Genomic DNA, 13,222 nt, shown 5'->3' on the forward strand with positions numbered 1-13,222 from the left:
TCCCTTACTGAGAATGTGGCACATGCACAGTACAGTAATGTTTTTTCCCCCACCCTTTACTGTCCGTGTATGAGTAAAAAAATATGTTCAAGTCAGATTGTCTTAATCTAGCCTAGTGGAAATAACCATGATGCTACTGACTACCACTCCTAAATTAAATATGTCTCAGCACTATTGTGCAGGTATTACTGGTATTAATGTGTGTGTGTGTGTGTGTGTGTGTGTGTGTGTGTGTGTGTGTGTGTGTGTGTGTGTGTGTGTGTGTGTGTGTGTGTGTGTGTGTGTGTGTGTGTGTGTGTGTGTGTGTGTCTCTCTCTCTCTCTCTCAGGGCTATTGACAGACAGACAGACAGACAGACAGACAGACAGACAGACAGACAGACAGACAGACAGACAGACAGACAGACAGACAGACAGACAGACAGACAGACAGACAGACAGACAGACAGACAGACAGACAGACAGACAGACAGACAGACAGACAGACAGACAGATAGATAGATAGATAGATAGATGCTTTAATAATCCCGGAGGAAATTGTACAATATTGTACAGGTATTACTGGTATAATGTGTATGTGCGTGTGTTTGTGTGTATGTGTGTGTCTGTGTGTGGTCCATGTTATTGAAGTCCCAGATGACAGCTCCTGAGGACAATATGACACTTGTACAGTTGATCAGTTTTCACTTGTACAGAAATCAGTTTTCAAGAAGAAAATTGTTTTATTTGTTGTCGTTTTTTTGTGATGGGAGAATGGGATAATAAATATTGAGTTTATACTGTATATAATCAGTGAAAAAAGATGAACAAAAGTGTATTTATAGTATTTACCGTCGACCAGATGACACTAGTTTTCCTGCTGTTTTTTTTTCTTCAAGAAATTGTATTAACAATTTTGATTAAAGTTCTTGTTTGTATTCTTAAAACCGGTTGTTGATTTTGTAAACTTTACAGATCATTTCAAAAAACAAATTGTTTCTTTATAAATAATAATGATAATTTTACCCAATATGAATTATACTGTATTCTAAAAAAATTAACACAATGTACAGATTTTAATTAACTGGACTAAGAAAAACTAAACACCGCAATCCATACTACTTATTTTCGAAGGTGAAAAGAAATTCCAAAAGCCTACATTAGTCCAGTGTATTAATAAAGTCTTAATTATTTTCAAGTTCAAACAACTACCACTCCATGCACTGTAAAAAATTCACAAAGCCAACTCAGCCCAGTTAAGACAGGTTTAAAATCTTTGGTGAAATTAAAAGAAAAACTCAGAAATTTTTTGGAGGTTTTTATTTTGTCACTTGACCAGTAACAATATCATCATGAGTCTCTTTCTCCTGAACATGTACTTTGATGATGCTGAGGTCAGCACCTATGGATTAGCCACCTATCAACACACATTGTCATTAGAAATCATAAAATTATTGTCAGGAACCCATAATTTATTGTTAGAATTTTTGTGTTGTTACAAATAAGACATAGGCTCTGAATTACCTATATAAATCACAGTGATTTATTTTTAGAGTGACTTTTGGGAACATTATGTAACTGAAAGTCTGTCACAGCAGACAATGGTAATCCAGTATTACCATCTAGAATCAGGAAAAGTTGGAAATATACAGCAGACAATCAATCAGCTGTGCTTCACAAATTCAGCTCCGTATTCCATTGTGTTCTTATATGTCCTTGCTGTAAAGTTTGCCTACCTTCTTAACAACCAGTAAAATTAATATACCGGTAACAATATTACAGTATATCAGTCACTTACTGGAAAATGATTTGAAAAAAACGGAAATTCTATTATTTAAGAAGTTACACCTTGTTTTTGTTTTTAAATCAAACTGTAAAAAAAGCACAGAAGGCTGCTCCAAAAACAACATATTTTTCTTTTAATAAAGAACATTTTTTTCTTAAAAAAAACAATTGTTTTTTTAAAGAACAATTATGCCAAGCTAAGCTAACATAATTCTTAGATAAGAATCAGTAAACTATTTTTTTTAAACAAAGCCAGCATAACTCTTCAAAAATAAATAGGTGTACTTCTCTGTTTGGGGATAAAGCATTAAAAATTAATTAATTAATTAATCAAATAGCAAAGATCAAAAGCAAAGTTTGGAGACACAATTTTATACCAATTAATCATAATGTTTCCCTGATTTGACCCACTGGTGTTTTTACTTACCGATACATTGATGAGCTCCTGACTCTTATTCTGTATGTTGTTGTTTTTGTTGAGCTCCAACAGGATGTCATACTCACTCTTCAACTGATTAAAGTCAGCCTGAAGTGTCTTTAACTGGAACACCACAAAGATTCAAAAACTGTCTCGTTGTGTGCATGCATGTGACTTCACAGTAGTGTATATATGTTTATACCAGCCACCTGTGAGAGGGTTTGCTTGTGTGTTTGCTCCAAAGTGTCCCAGTTGAGTCGTGGCACAACGTCTGAGTACTTCGCCTTCATCCTGTTGACCTCCTCCTGAGTTTTAATCAAGTCAGCCCGGCAGATCTTCAGAGCGAGCTGCTCCGTTTCTGTTATTCAAATCACACACACACGCACACGCACACGCACACACACACACACACAAACTCTTTGCTGGTCCGTCAAGAAAACTCATCTGGTGAACCGGGTTCATGCCAGTTAGTCTGATTTATTTTCACTGCGTTTGATTCCATAAAGCAAGTTCAACACAGTCTGAATCAGTTACTATGACAACTAATACTGAGAAACTAGCTTGGTCTGGGTCAGGCTATCTGTCAGGATAAACCCTACTCTTTCATTCTCATCTGATTGGCTTAGCAGAACAGTGTCATTTGTCACTGAACTTCTCACCGACAGAACTTGAGAAACATCATTATCATGCCAACCTAATGACAGGCAGAGGAAGGCAGGTTGTGGAATGGTTGTAGAAGGATTTAAAAATAAAGTCCTTGAGTCATACCGGATTTCTGGATATGTCTCAAAATCTAATCAACATTCCATCCACCAGGGCTCCCCTTTCAAAAAAAAAATCAATTTGAAATCTTTTGACAACCTTTTACATTATACTGCTTACAATCAAACAAGTGCCAGCAAAATTGTAACTTTCTCTGCTGCTTACTGGCTGAGTGAGATATTTTCATCAGATTAGTAGTTTCAAAATCCATGTGCTTTATGCCCCACTTAAGTCCTTACATAGTCATATTTACAGTATGCACATCGGCCTAGGTTCTATTTTTGTCATTGAAACCAGGAAATGTTCATATTAGAATAATCAAAACCTGACAATTCTTTAATAGGAAAATGTCTCAAACTGATTACTTATTTTCTTTCTGTTTAATTGTCAAACAAGTTGACTGTTGGAATAATCCACTAATAGTTACAGCTCCATCTGTCATTTCACCTGCAGTATGCTCCTTCTTCACCAAGCCTGTTCTTTCTTCATTGAGCTGCCAGATCAGCAGCTTGCGAGCATCACACTCCTCCCGGTACAGCAGATACTGTTCAGTGAGTTCAGCCTGCAGTCGGTCCACCTGGGGAGGATCAGGAGGAGGCGGTGTAAATGAGAAAAGACAGTGGAGGCCGATCGCTGATCTTTCAATCTGACCACATAAATTAAGTATTTAATTTTATGTGGAAACCAATGAACTATGATTTATTCCCTAAAATCGTCCATGAATGATTAATAAATTAATAAATGCAGATAAATAATGGTAAAGTAGGTAATTTACCACTGTCTGCATGGCCTTTTCCTTCTCCCTCATTGCCTTGATGTCCTTTTGCAGTTGCTGTTTCTCACTTTTCAAGGCTGCAATCTCAGTCTTCTCCTCTGCCCAGCGAGCCTGAATCTTTCTGTCACATTCCTCGGTTACCAGCCTGAGGTGACATCGTAATGGTTCCAGTTCTTTAATTTGATCCTGCTGATATGCTGAACAGAGTTACATGTATTAAAGGTTGCATAATAATAATAGTAATATTAATATTATTATAAATAATAACAATTATAATAATAATGATGGTGTTGACTATAATAATATTAATTATTATTATTATTATAATTATAATAATAATGATATAGCAAAAAGAATTACAAGGTGAAATTGGAAGGGATTGATAATTTTAATGATTTATGTATTAATATCATAATTTTTTAATTCAAACTTGAACATCCCCTTATTTCTCCACATGGTCTATTATATTATTGTGAACTGCATCCCTTCAGGTTTTGACGCTCCTTAAAATAACCAACTTGAAAACATGTTCGTAAATTGTCACCATGATAATAAAATTTTAGTGGTCATGTGACACTAAAAAAATAACAGATATCACAAATCATATGACAAATCAACTAACTCGTTTCACAAGAAATCAATTGGCCAATTAAAACCTTTAGTAATTTTTTTTTTTTAAATATTTTTTGCTTTGGTGTCTTGATGCAGACTGAATTGATTTCATCCTGAGGAAAGGTGGAAGGTATTACAAATTCATCTACGTTAAATGTTTTTGGAGGTGGGAGGAAGACATAGAACCTAGAGAGAACCCATGCAGTCACAGAGGAACATACAAACTCCATATGAAAAGGAATCGAAACCAGAGCCCTGCAACTGCTCTGAGGTGGCAGCGCTACCCACTGCACAGCCATACTGCTCAAATGATTTTATCATTTCATTATAGTTAATTTAGAAATACATCAATGATTAATATTAATGGTAAAGAGGTAAACTAAACGTGTGTTTCATTCAATCACACCGCATTATGCAAAATAGTAATATGTAATTAAATATTAAGATATAACAAAAAGATGACGCATTAGCAACCCAAACACATATATAGTGATTGAATAAATTTCTCTGAGAAATACATTGTATGCGTTTTAAGTTTATTTTTGAAGGTGATGGCCTCAGATTAGCAGGCAAGCTCCTGCTCTGTTCCATCACCCTTGTGGTTTTGAATGCTATTTTCACCAGTGTGCTAGAGCAGGACTACTCCACCCTTACATGAAGACCTCCACCTGATAACCTGAGGGGTCTGCTCGGGTTACAAGGAGCACTAGCCCAATCTCAAAATAACAACCAGGAAGGTTTTTTTTTTAACCTTGACTGAGTTATGCTCTCTTTCTAGTTTTATGTTCCCTTATAACTGCTATAGTTACTATATTCCAGGTTTTACTGGCTCTTTGATGTACCTGTGCAATGCTTCTCATTTCATTACAATGAATTTCTCTTAAAAAATCAATGTGACCAAGAAGATTTACTCATACAGCTACTGACCTAAAGTAGTTTCATATTCCTTTTTTATGGCAGAGAGTATGGACCGATATGTTTTGAACTCTTTAATGAAGACTCCAAAGACGTCACTGTAGACCTATGACAAAAGGAAATTACGATGTGAGTCCACAGAATTTAAGGTGCGATTTATTCATTCCAATTCTCTTGAAAGGAAAAAAAAGAGTATGAACACATCACCTGTAGTTTCAGTTCCTGAAATTTTGGCTCATTCGAGTTGAGAGTTTGCAGCTCATGGTTCACATAACCTTCTAGATGCATCAGGAGTTGGGGCTTCCTTCCTGGGTAAGCATAAATGTAACTGCTACCATTCCAGCACAACTATAAGTGAAACACAAAAACACAAATCTGTCACAATGACCTTTCCATAAATTGGGAAAAGAAGACAACGGCTGGCTATGTTGCAAATCTACTGTTTTTGTCAAATCATATTTGTGGAAATCAGAACGCTTGACCCATAACTCATTCACAATTCTAAGAAGCTGGGCTGTTGTGTGTGAAATTCTGCTAGGTTTGATGAGGCTAGTTGGCTTACCTTTCTTGCTGTATGTTTAACGGAAGCAGAGCCAGCATTGGCTTCTTGACTTTCCTCTGACCTCTGGATGGTGTCATTTTGTAGGTCAATGTGATCATGTGTCACATTAAATCTATAAATGACAACAGAACAGGGATTAACATTTAATGTTACATTTTACATGATCTATAAAATGTATACAGTGTTTTTACTCTCTTAATTACTTGCCTTCGTTTCTGTGACGATGATACACATGGAAATTTAATGTCTCTGTCTGGTGACATATAAAATAATTAAATAAAAGCTGAAAATGGATAAAATAAACTCTGTAAATTATAGGCTCGTCTGGCTCGTAGTTGGCTTCACGGTCAAGGAACACTATGTTGTAATATGGTTGCCATGGCAACGAAGACGACCCATGTGGCAAGACCCTCCATAGTAGTCCGTGGCGCGCCTAACTAGTTTTCAAACTGATCAACTTAAAACTTTTTGAAAAAAAAATACTTTCAAGTCTTTGAACTACAGCTCTCTATATACGCATTTTTCTAGCTACCTACAAATTTAGTTCCCTAATTAATCAATATTATATAACAACTGCAACTTCTGTGTCTTAGTCTAGAAAACAGCATATGTTTAAGCGCATGACGAGACACTGTGCCTTTAAGAGTAGTCGCATTCTGAGAAATTACCCCATTGTTTTGTTTTTCTTCTCTCAATAATGTGAGTTTTATGGCAGTCAGTGAATCGTTACGTATCATATTAGATTAGAGTTTGAGAACTATTATTTCCTAGCTGCCTTTCGTGTCTCACTTGAAATCCTAGAACCTAATGAAGCTTTGAAGTCGGATCAGTGAAAGTATAATTGGACAGCGCATACGGTAGAACTACAGTACCCAAACGGCATCGCTCGAGCCTACAGTACATTCTGCTGCTTATCCGGGGATGTCACACCACTGCTATTTTCTCCCCTCAGTCCCTCACACTCTCAGCCTTCAGCTCTAGCGGACTGACACGAAGCCTTGGATAGGAAGAAGCGAACAATAAGGTATAAAACAGAAGCTAAAGATGGCAGAGCTCGGAGTGGGAAGCCTGCCGTTAGGAGATCCTGCTTTTAATTACCAGGAACACGAGCTGAACGAACGGCTGAAACGGCTCTACCCGGCTGTGAACGAGGAAGAGACCCCTTTACCCCGATCGTGGAGCTCCAAGGATAAATACAGCTACATTGGACTGTCACAGAACAACCTACGAGTCCATTACAAAGGTTAGAGTGCTGGTTTATCCCCGAGTGTCGAACAAGTCATAACAGCAGAGGGTCTCAGCCCTAATCTGTTACTGTGTTGTTGCGGAGGGGTCTCTCTCTCTCTCACTCGCACCAACACAGTCACTCAAACACAGAATGCGATTATGTTGATTGTGTATGCGTGTGTGTGTGTGTGTGTATGTGTGTGTGTGTGCGCTGGCAAATCTAGTCTGAGCTGCCTCTCCTATCCTGTAACCTTGCTTTGTTACACAAATGAGCAGAGGAATTCACGAACGGGAACAGTGAACATGCTAACCCAAACAGTCGGTTATAATACTACTACATTGTTCGTCACACTCAGCAACACGGCTTGTTCTTTTGTTTCTTTGCCGTTTACGACGTTTATGTGTTTTGCAGTGAACTGTTATGCTTCTGATGTCCCCCCCTCCCTCCCTCCCCACCCCCCGGTTAGTGCTGGAAGGCTACATTAGCAGCAACAACGACGCATAGCCAGAGATGTGCTTTTTAAGCTAACTAATGGCATTTAACGTACAGGAGCTAGCTTAAGCTAGCACTGGAGTTAGCCTTGTGGCTAACTAGCTAATGCTAGCTATCCCTCCCGACTAATGCTAGAAACGGGAGTGTAAGATGGCTATAATATGGAAACCAGCCAAACTTGTTAACATAGTACATTGTAGTGGTAAATGAGGATATACTGCAGTTGTGCTGGTTTTGACTGCAAGTACGAAAACAGTAAAAAAAATAAGTTATATCTCGTTTGATTTCAGTTGTAGTTTTTTATGAGTCGTATTCCGAATTTCTAATTATATTTTCCAGCTTTAAAATAGTTATAAACGTCCCGAACAAAACCCGTCTCATGTCCAGCCTCCTGCAGGCAGCCAGCTTATTTTCAACAGCTGCTCTGAGGGCGCAGGCCTCTGCGCATTATACGAGGTTTTTTGTACCCATCTTTTAACAAATCTGTTTTATTGACACACTCCAGCATTTTCACAATAACAGCAACTGTGCTTGTCGGGCGGTGAAGTCAATCACTCATTCGAATGAGTAGAGATTGTCGATGCGGGTTGTCAGGCCTGTCAGATGGACCATTTTCTATATCCAGCTCCTAAATCAAAACAAGGTGACATCAGTCTGTTGCCTGTTCAGTTATTTTTCGTCAGGCGACACGTCAGGGCAGCCCTTCGCAGCAGACAAGCTCGTTCTGCATCTCAGGCTATGAAAAATCCCCACAGATGCATCGCAAGGCCACGGAGGGCCTTGTTGGCTGTTATATCAGTGAAACATGCAGAGGATGAGAGGATGCAGGCAGGCTGTGGAACCCATTGTGAAACGCGTATTTGGCACATAGTCGTGATTCTGCTGTTTGTGAATGACAAAGAATGTCTGCTTATTCAGATTTAAGACTCTCAGGCCAGATCTAAGTCACACATCGTTTGCTTCTGAAGTGGTAATGTACTCATTGTTGATATTAACAGCAGTAAAACTGACAACTCATTTCAAATATTTTTGAATGCTGTGCTTATTGCTAGTTACTATTTGTGATGTAATACAAAACAGTTGAGAAACAGGATAGATAGATAGATACTTTATTAATCCCGGAGGAAATTGTATGATGGTAAGATTTTTTCCATCTCACCATCCTTTTATAACGGCATTACTGTCTTGAGTACACAAGCACATGTAATAGCTGTGACAGTGGTGAAAAAATGGTGAGAGGGTCCATGTGTCTTAAGATATGTCATGTCACTTACTGTGGGGGGTTATGTAGGTCACTGACACTTTATGTCTATGAAGAGTACAGATTAAGTGACACTGCACAATTGTTCAGGGATGACTTATAAATAGGTCTCTTCTGGAGTGTGCAGGATAATTTTTCTCCTAACTGTTTTAGCTCCTGCTCTGTTCCATCACCCTTGCGGATTGAATGCTATTTTCACCAGTGTGCCAAATGTCTCTGCTCACGGCCATCCATCCACTATATTGTCCCTGTTGTGCACAAACCTAGATTAACGTATGCAGTGTCAATAAACAAAATAAAACATATAAATAATCACATGACTTGACATGACACATGACTTAGTGGCTATGAATACACCAGACAAGGGATTTTTATTTGTTTTATTTATGGTTTTATCATTGTTACAGCACTTTAGTCCATGAAAGATTTCTCAACCTTGTTTTGATGCAGAGATGGTTTCACTGCTCTTGGGTAAGGGTTATATATAGAACATGGAAATACAAACAGAATCTGTACATTATAGGTAGTAAAATATTTGTGTACTTAAAGTTCTTTAGCATGGACTAATTATTTCCTACTCTTTTAAGTACAGAGTAATCTGAAAATGAAATCCACTAGCATTCAATATATTTTCTGGTCATCCTTCAGGTAGACTAAGACCTTAAATCGGTATCAGAATTAGATTGCAAACTTAAAAAACCCCCAACACAAATAAATTTGTTCCTCATTGTTATAAGAAGTTATAGTACTAAAGCGAATAATCCACTGCTGCTTCACGCAAAAATCAATGTGGGACAAAATATGCTTCTTTCACTCTTTCTGTCTCTCTTGCTCTCTGTCTCTCTTGCTCTCTCTCTTTCTGTCTCTCTCTTTCTGTCTCTCTCTCTTTCTCTCTCTCTCTCTTTCTCTCTCTCTCTCTTCTCTCTCTCTCTCTCTCTCTCTCTCTCTCTCTCTCTCTCTCTCTCTCTCTCTCTCTGTGTGTGTGTGTCCACAGGTAAATCTGATTTTTATAGACAGTCACTTTATTAATCAAAGAAAATAACCTTTTTTTTTCTTATGTCAATTTTATGCCTTAAAAATCTTATAAGTGATTGACTTCTGTAAAAAAAAATTCTGAGGGTAATTCGCCGTCAAAGGGCTGAACTGGAATTACAGGCATTGTCAGACATTTGGGGAAATTCACCTGTATCTAGAAAGTGGGACATTAATTATTGTCATAATCATTAATGATCGTCTACTCTGAAAATGAATCTTGCTATTATAATTCAATTTTATGGTGGTTCGTCACCTCATACCTGAGGGTAGGTTCTCTAACTACTACAGAAATCTTCAGTAACTTCAGTGAACTGTGATTATTCCATATATACAGTGAACCCATAAGCCAGTGCAGAAACTTTAAAGCTCCTTTTTGAAAATCTATATGAATTTTTATGTAAACAATGATAGCCTTAAGAAATTAAATTTACAAAATTGTAGTCATGTTATGTGTTTCACATAAGTAATGTCATACCAACCAGCAGGCTGCATAGTGTAGATAACATCAGCACCTCTAGTGATGATGAAAAAGGCCATTATAGTTATGAAGATTCCAGTAAGTAGTGTCTGTCAGAGCCCCCAGAACCATTTGCCCCAAAGGTGCTTAATATACTGCCTGACTTTAGCTTGGCCCAGTCCACTAACTTCCAGGGCTCCAGGAGGTTGTTGCTGCTGTCTCCCCTGTTTCTAAGGTAAACACATCAGCCGTGTCACTGAAGTAGTGGCTGCCATTCTCCTGAATACACAGTCTCTTTTCACAGTCGTCTTAAATTGAAAATCTGATTTTTTTTTCCCAAACTTAACACCCTCAAGGGTCCCCATGTCACCATAGCAACCACAGGAAGCACAGGATGATGGGAGAGCTCATTTAACTGGTATTGCTGTAAAGTAATAAAAGCAGTCTTGGAACATCTTCAAAGTTCAATGATCTGGGCCCAGACAATGAGTAGTTAACTCATTAACACTGTCAGTTTGCGAACCATTCAATGTAGTTCATCTGTTCAAGAAAGGCAAACAGTTCGTCCGAATCAAACACATTGATTGATAGGTGTAACATTAGCATATAATGGTGGTCATCAGGGAACAGAAGGTTTCTAGTTTTTTCATCCTACTGCTTCTTGTTAAAATTACAGAATACTCAACATTCACTTTGAATTTCTTCAGATATTGATTTTACTGCTGATAAGTTGCTGTGCAATACCTGTTTTTGCTAACCTCTAAGCAACAATGTAAATGTATGATAGCTGCCCAATAGGGGTGAAAGACAATCTCAATACAACTGAGTTTCATAAACTGATGTAATTCTTCAGTTACTTCCGTATAGTTTAAATCAAAAGACACCCCCAAGCAATTCCTTCATTTAATTTGCAGAGATGGCTGATGGGCAAAGTTAGTGATGAGTTGCTAAACATAAACATGACATGTATTTCTTTAAGGGGTCACAACCAAATCAATACGAAGAGACACACCTTCAAACTATTTACGAGGTTTTTCTATGTGGTGAATGCGGGAATATGAAAGTTATCGCCGACACATTCACCAAAACATTGAATAGGATAATATTAAAATTCTGATTTCTGCTAAGTGGTTTTGAAGTCGGATAAATCAGCCTTAAGTATCTTCACCTTTAACGGCATTTCAATCCATATCCTCCCTACAGATGACTCACCTTCTGTCATGAATCATTAGTCACTTGCCCTCATCATAACCACTGAAAAGTAGGCGTCCACTAGAAATTGTAGGTCACAACCTGACAGACACCAGACCTTCTGAACAAATTCGGACATCCAATCCTGATCAATGAAGAGCACTGGAAAACATGTAATCCAATTACATCCTTGAAAATTACAAACAAAACAGATGACAAATCACCATGGAGTCCAGAAATAACACTTGATTAAGTGCCATGATTGATGACAAACCTGTTGGTCCAGTTACACGTGGACCTTCTAGTAACAGCTCCAGGGCCCATAGTCCCAATATTGGCCCTTCAGGATGACTTTGACCAGACTATTGATCACACAGAAAGGTACAGCAGATATAAACTAGAACCGATGCAGTCACAGCCTGCAACATTCCGTGACACCCCTGAATTCAAAATTTTACCCTGACCTACTTGCATAGGTCAAAGATCAAAGCTAGTGCTCTGAACTGTCAGTTTTCCTTGATGTAGTTTTCTCAATGTCAAGGTCATGATCTCATGTTCATTTCCTTTGCCACCCGAGTAATATGCTTTTTGTTTCATCTTTCTATCTGCAGCGGTTGCAAAGATATTTGGTGGACTAATGGATGAACACACAAATGCTAACAATCACAAAAAGTACATCACCGCTTTGAAGTGGGATGTAAAAAACAACATTCAAATGTTCTGATCGTTTTGTCCCAAAAGAAGCTTTCAGGGGGATTTGTGCAGCCCTGTGTATTGGTCTATTTTAACATTTGCTCAAGATTAGGCCTTATTTGTCTTATTTGGGAGGTCTGTGGGCACTGTATTGAGTTATGGTTACTGTTATAACTTTGTGCAGAGAGATTGAGCAATAGTTCCTCAATGAAGACTGTTGTTCTTGTCACCTTTGCTTATTTACTTTGAACCAACAGTGGGTTAACACCACCCTAGCATGGGATTTTAGATCACCTAGCAGTGTATCACATTTGCCTTATGCTACGGTCATTCAGTGTAAGCAGAATGGCAAGAAATGAAAAACATCCTCTTCTTCAGGCTTGAGTGTTCACACATTGTCCAAAGACGGTCACAGCTGCTGCTGGCCTTGTAAACTCACTGTCTGAATAACTGAATGATCTTCTTCAATAGTGTTTAGGTTTGGTGTGGCCCCATATCATGAATATGCTTTTTAAATCTACTGTGATCTTGTATTTGTGTTAACATTGGATTTGTTTGGATGTACTTGCCTACTTTTATTTTGTCTTTGGGCTGCTGACAGTTTTGAGTTTCCTAGTAGTAGTAATTGTAGTAGTATAGCCTAAAATTCCCGTTATTTCCAACTTGAGGCTGATGGGAATGTTTTTTTCCTGCTACAACTGCTCCTAAGAGCAAACTGAACAATGCAGTGAACTTGGTATTTACCTCTACAATCTAGGCCACTGTATTTGTTGGGGGCTGTAGGATAACCTTTTCTTCTGAGTCCAGGGCATGGATATTGTGAAAGGGATGAAATCAGTTTGTTTGTAGCCAAACATTTCCCGGGAATTTCTACTCCACCCATCCAATTCTTGTGACACAAAGAGAAAGACCACGTGTGATGTTACAGGGCCTGATGGTCAGACTCAACTTCCTACTTTATCATTTCATGCTTAGAATAGTCAACGGAAAAAGTTTGAAATTCTTTTTGAACTTAAGTAACTGTTAAGCAAATTTCTTCTACTAATCAAACAAATTCC

The 13,222-nt window shown here is 38.1% G+C and overlaps 2 protein-coding genes across 3 annotated transcripts in view; one reads left to right on the top strand and one right to left on the bottom strand.

Moving 5' to 3' along the window:
* Nucleotides 1–1,290: 1,290 nt before the first annotated feature.
* tsnaxip1 (translin-associated factor X interacting protein 1) lies at nucleotides 1,291–6,425 on the bottom strand. 2 transcript variants are annotated; one of them, XM_068312973.1, is made up of 9 exons: nucleotides 6,015–6,425; nucleotides 5,808–5,919; nucleotides 5,453–5,593; nucleotides 5,258–5,351; nucleotides 3,719–3,915; nucleotides 3,391–3,520; nucleotides 2,391–2,539; nucleotides 2,191–2,304; nucleotides 1,291–1,395 (listed from the first exon to the last, which is right to left on the bottom strand). In XM_068312973.1, the coding sequence occupies exons 1-9, from the start codon at nucleotides 6,068–6,070 to the stop codon at nucleotides 1,381–1,383; spliced, it is 1,008 nt and encodes a 335-aa protein (XP_068169074.1). In that variant the 5' UTR covers nucleotides 6,071–6,425; the 3' UTR covers nucleotides 1,291–1,380. The 2 variants fall into 2 exon arrangements, with proteins under 2 accessions (XP_068169074.1, XP_068169075.1); XM_068312974.1 differs by having other exon boundaries at nucleotides 5,453–5,553; nucleotides 6,015–6,031.
* A 289-nt stretch (nucleotides 6,426–6,714) lies between these two features.
* Nucleotides 6,715–13,222, top strand: part of ranbp10 (RAN binding protein 10) — a 31,248-nt gene continuing 24,740 nt past the window's right edge. The window contains exon 1 of the mRNA XM_068312972.1: nucleotides 6,715–7,050. Coding sequence (XP_068169073.1) covers nucleotides 6,852–7,050 — 199 coding nt within the window. The 5' untranslated portion in view covers nucleotides 6,715–6,851. The remainder of the gene's footprint in view (nucleotides 7,051–13,222) is intronic.

The sequence above is a fragment of the Antennarius striatus genome, chromosome 4 (assembly GCF_040054535.1).
Source record: "Antennarius striatus isolate MH-2024 chromosome 4, ASM4005453v1, whole genome shotgun sequence".
Lineage (NCBI taxonomy): Eukaryota > Metazoa > Chordata > Actinopteri > Lophiiformes > Antennariidae > Antennarius > Antennarius striatus.

What these genes read in the sequence shown, in the direction of transcription:
- tsnaxip1 (XM_068312973.1), bottom strand. Translation starts at nt 6,070, where the DNA reads ATGTCACCAGACAGAGACATTAAATTTCCATGTGTATCATCGTCACAG. An exon ending in TTAAACATACAGCAAGAAAG is followed by an intron (nt 5,594 to 5,807) that starts GTAAGCCAACTA and finishes TTTCACTTATAG; the next exon opens with TTGTGCTGGAATGGTAGCAG. An exon ending in GGAATATGAAACTACTTTAG is followed by an intron (nt 3,916 to 5,257) that starts GTCAGTAGCTGT and finishes AACTCTGTTCAG; the next exon opens with CATATCAGCAGGATCAAATT.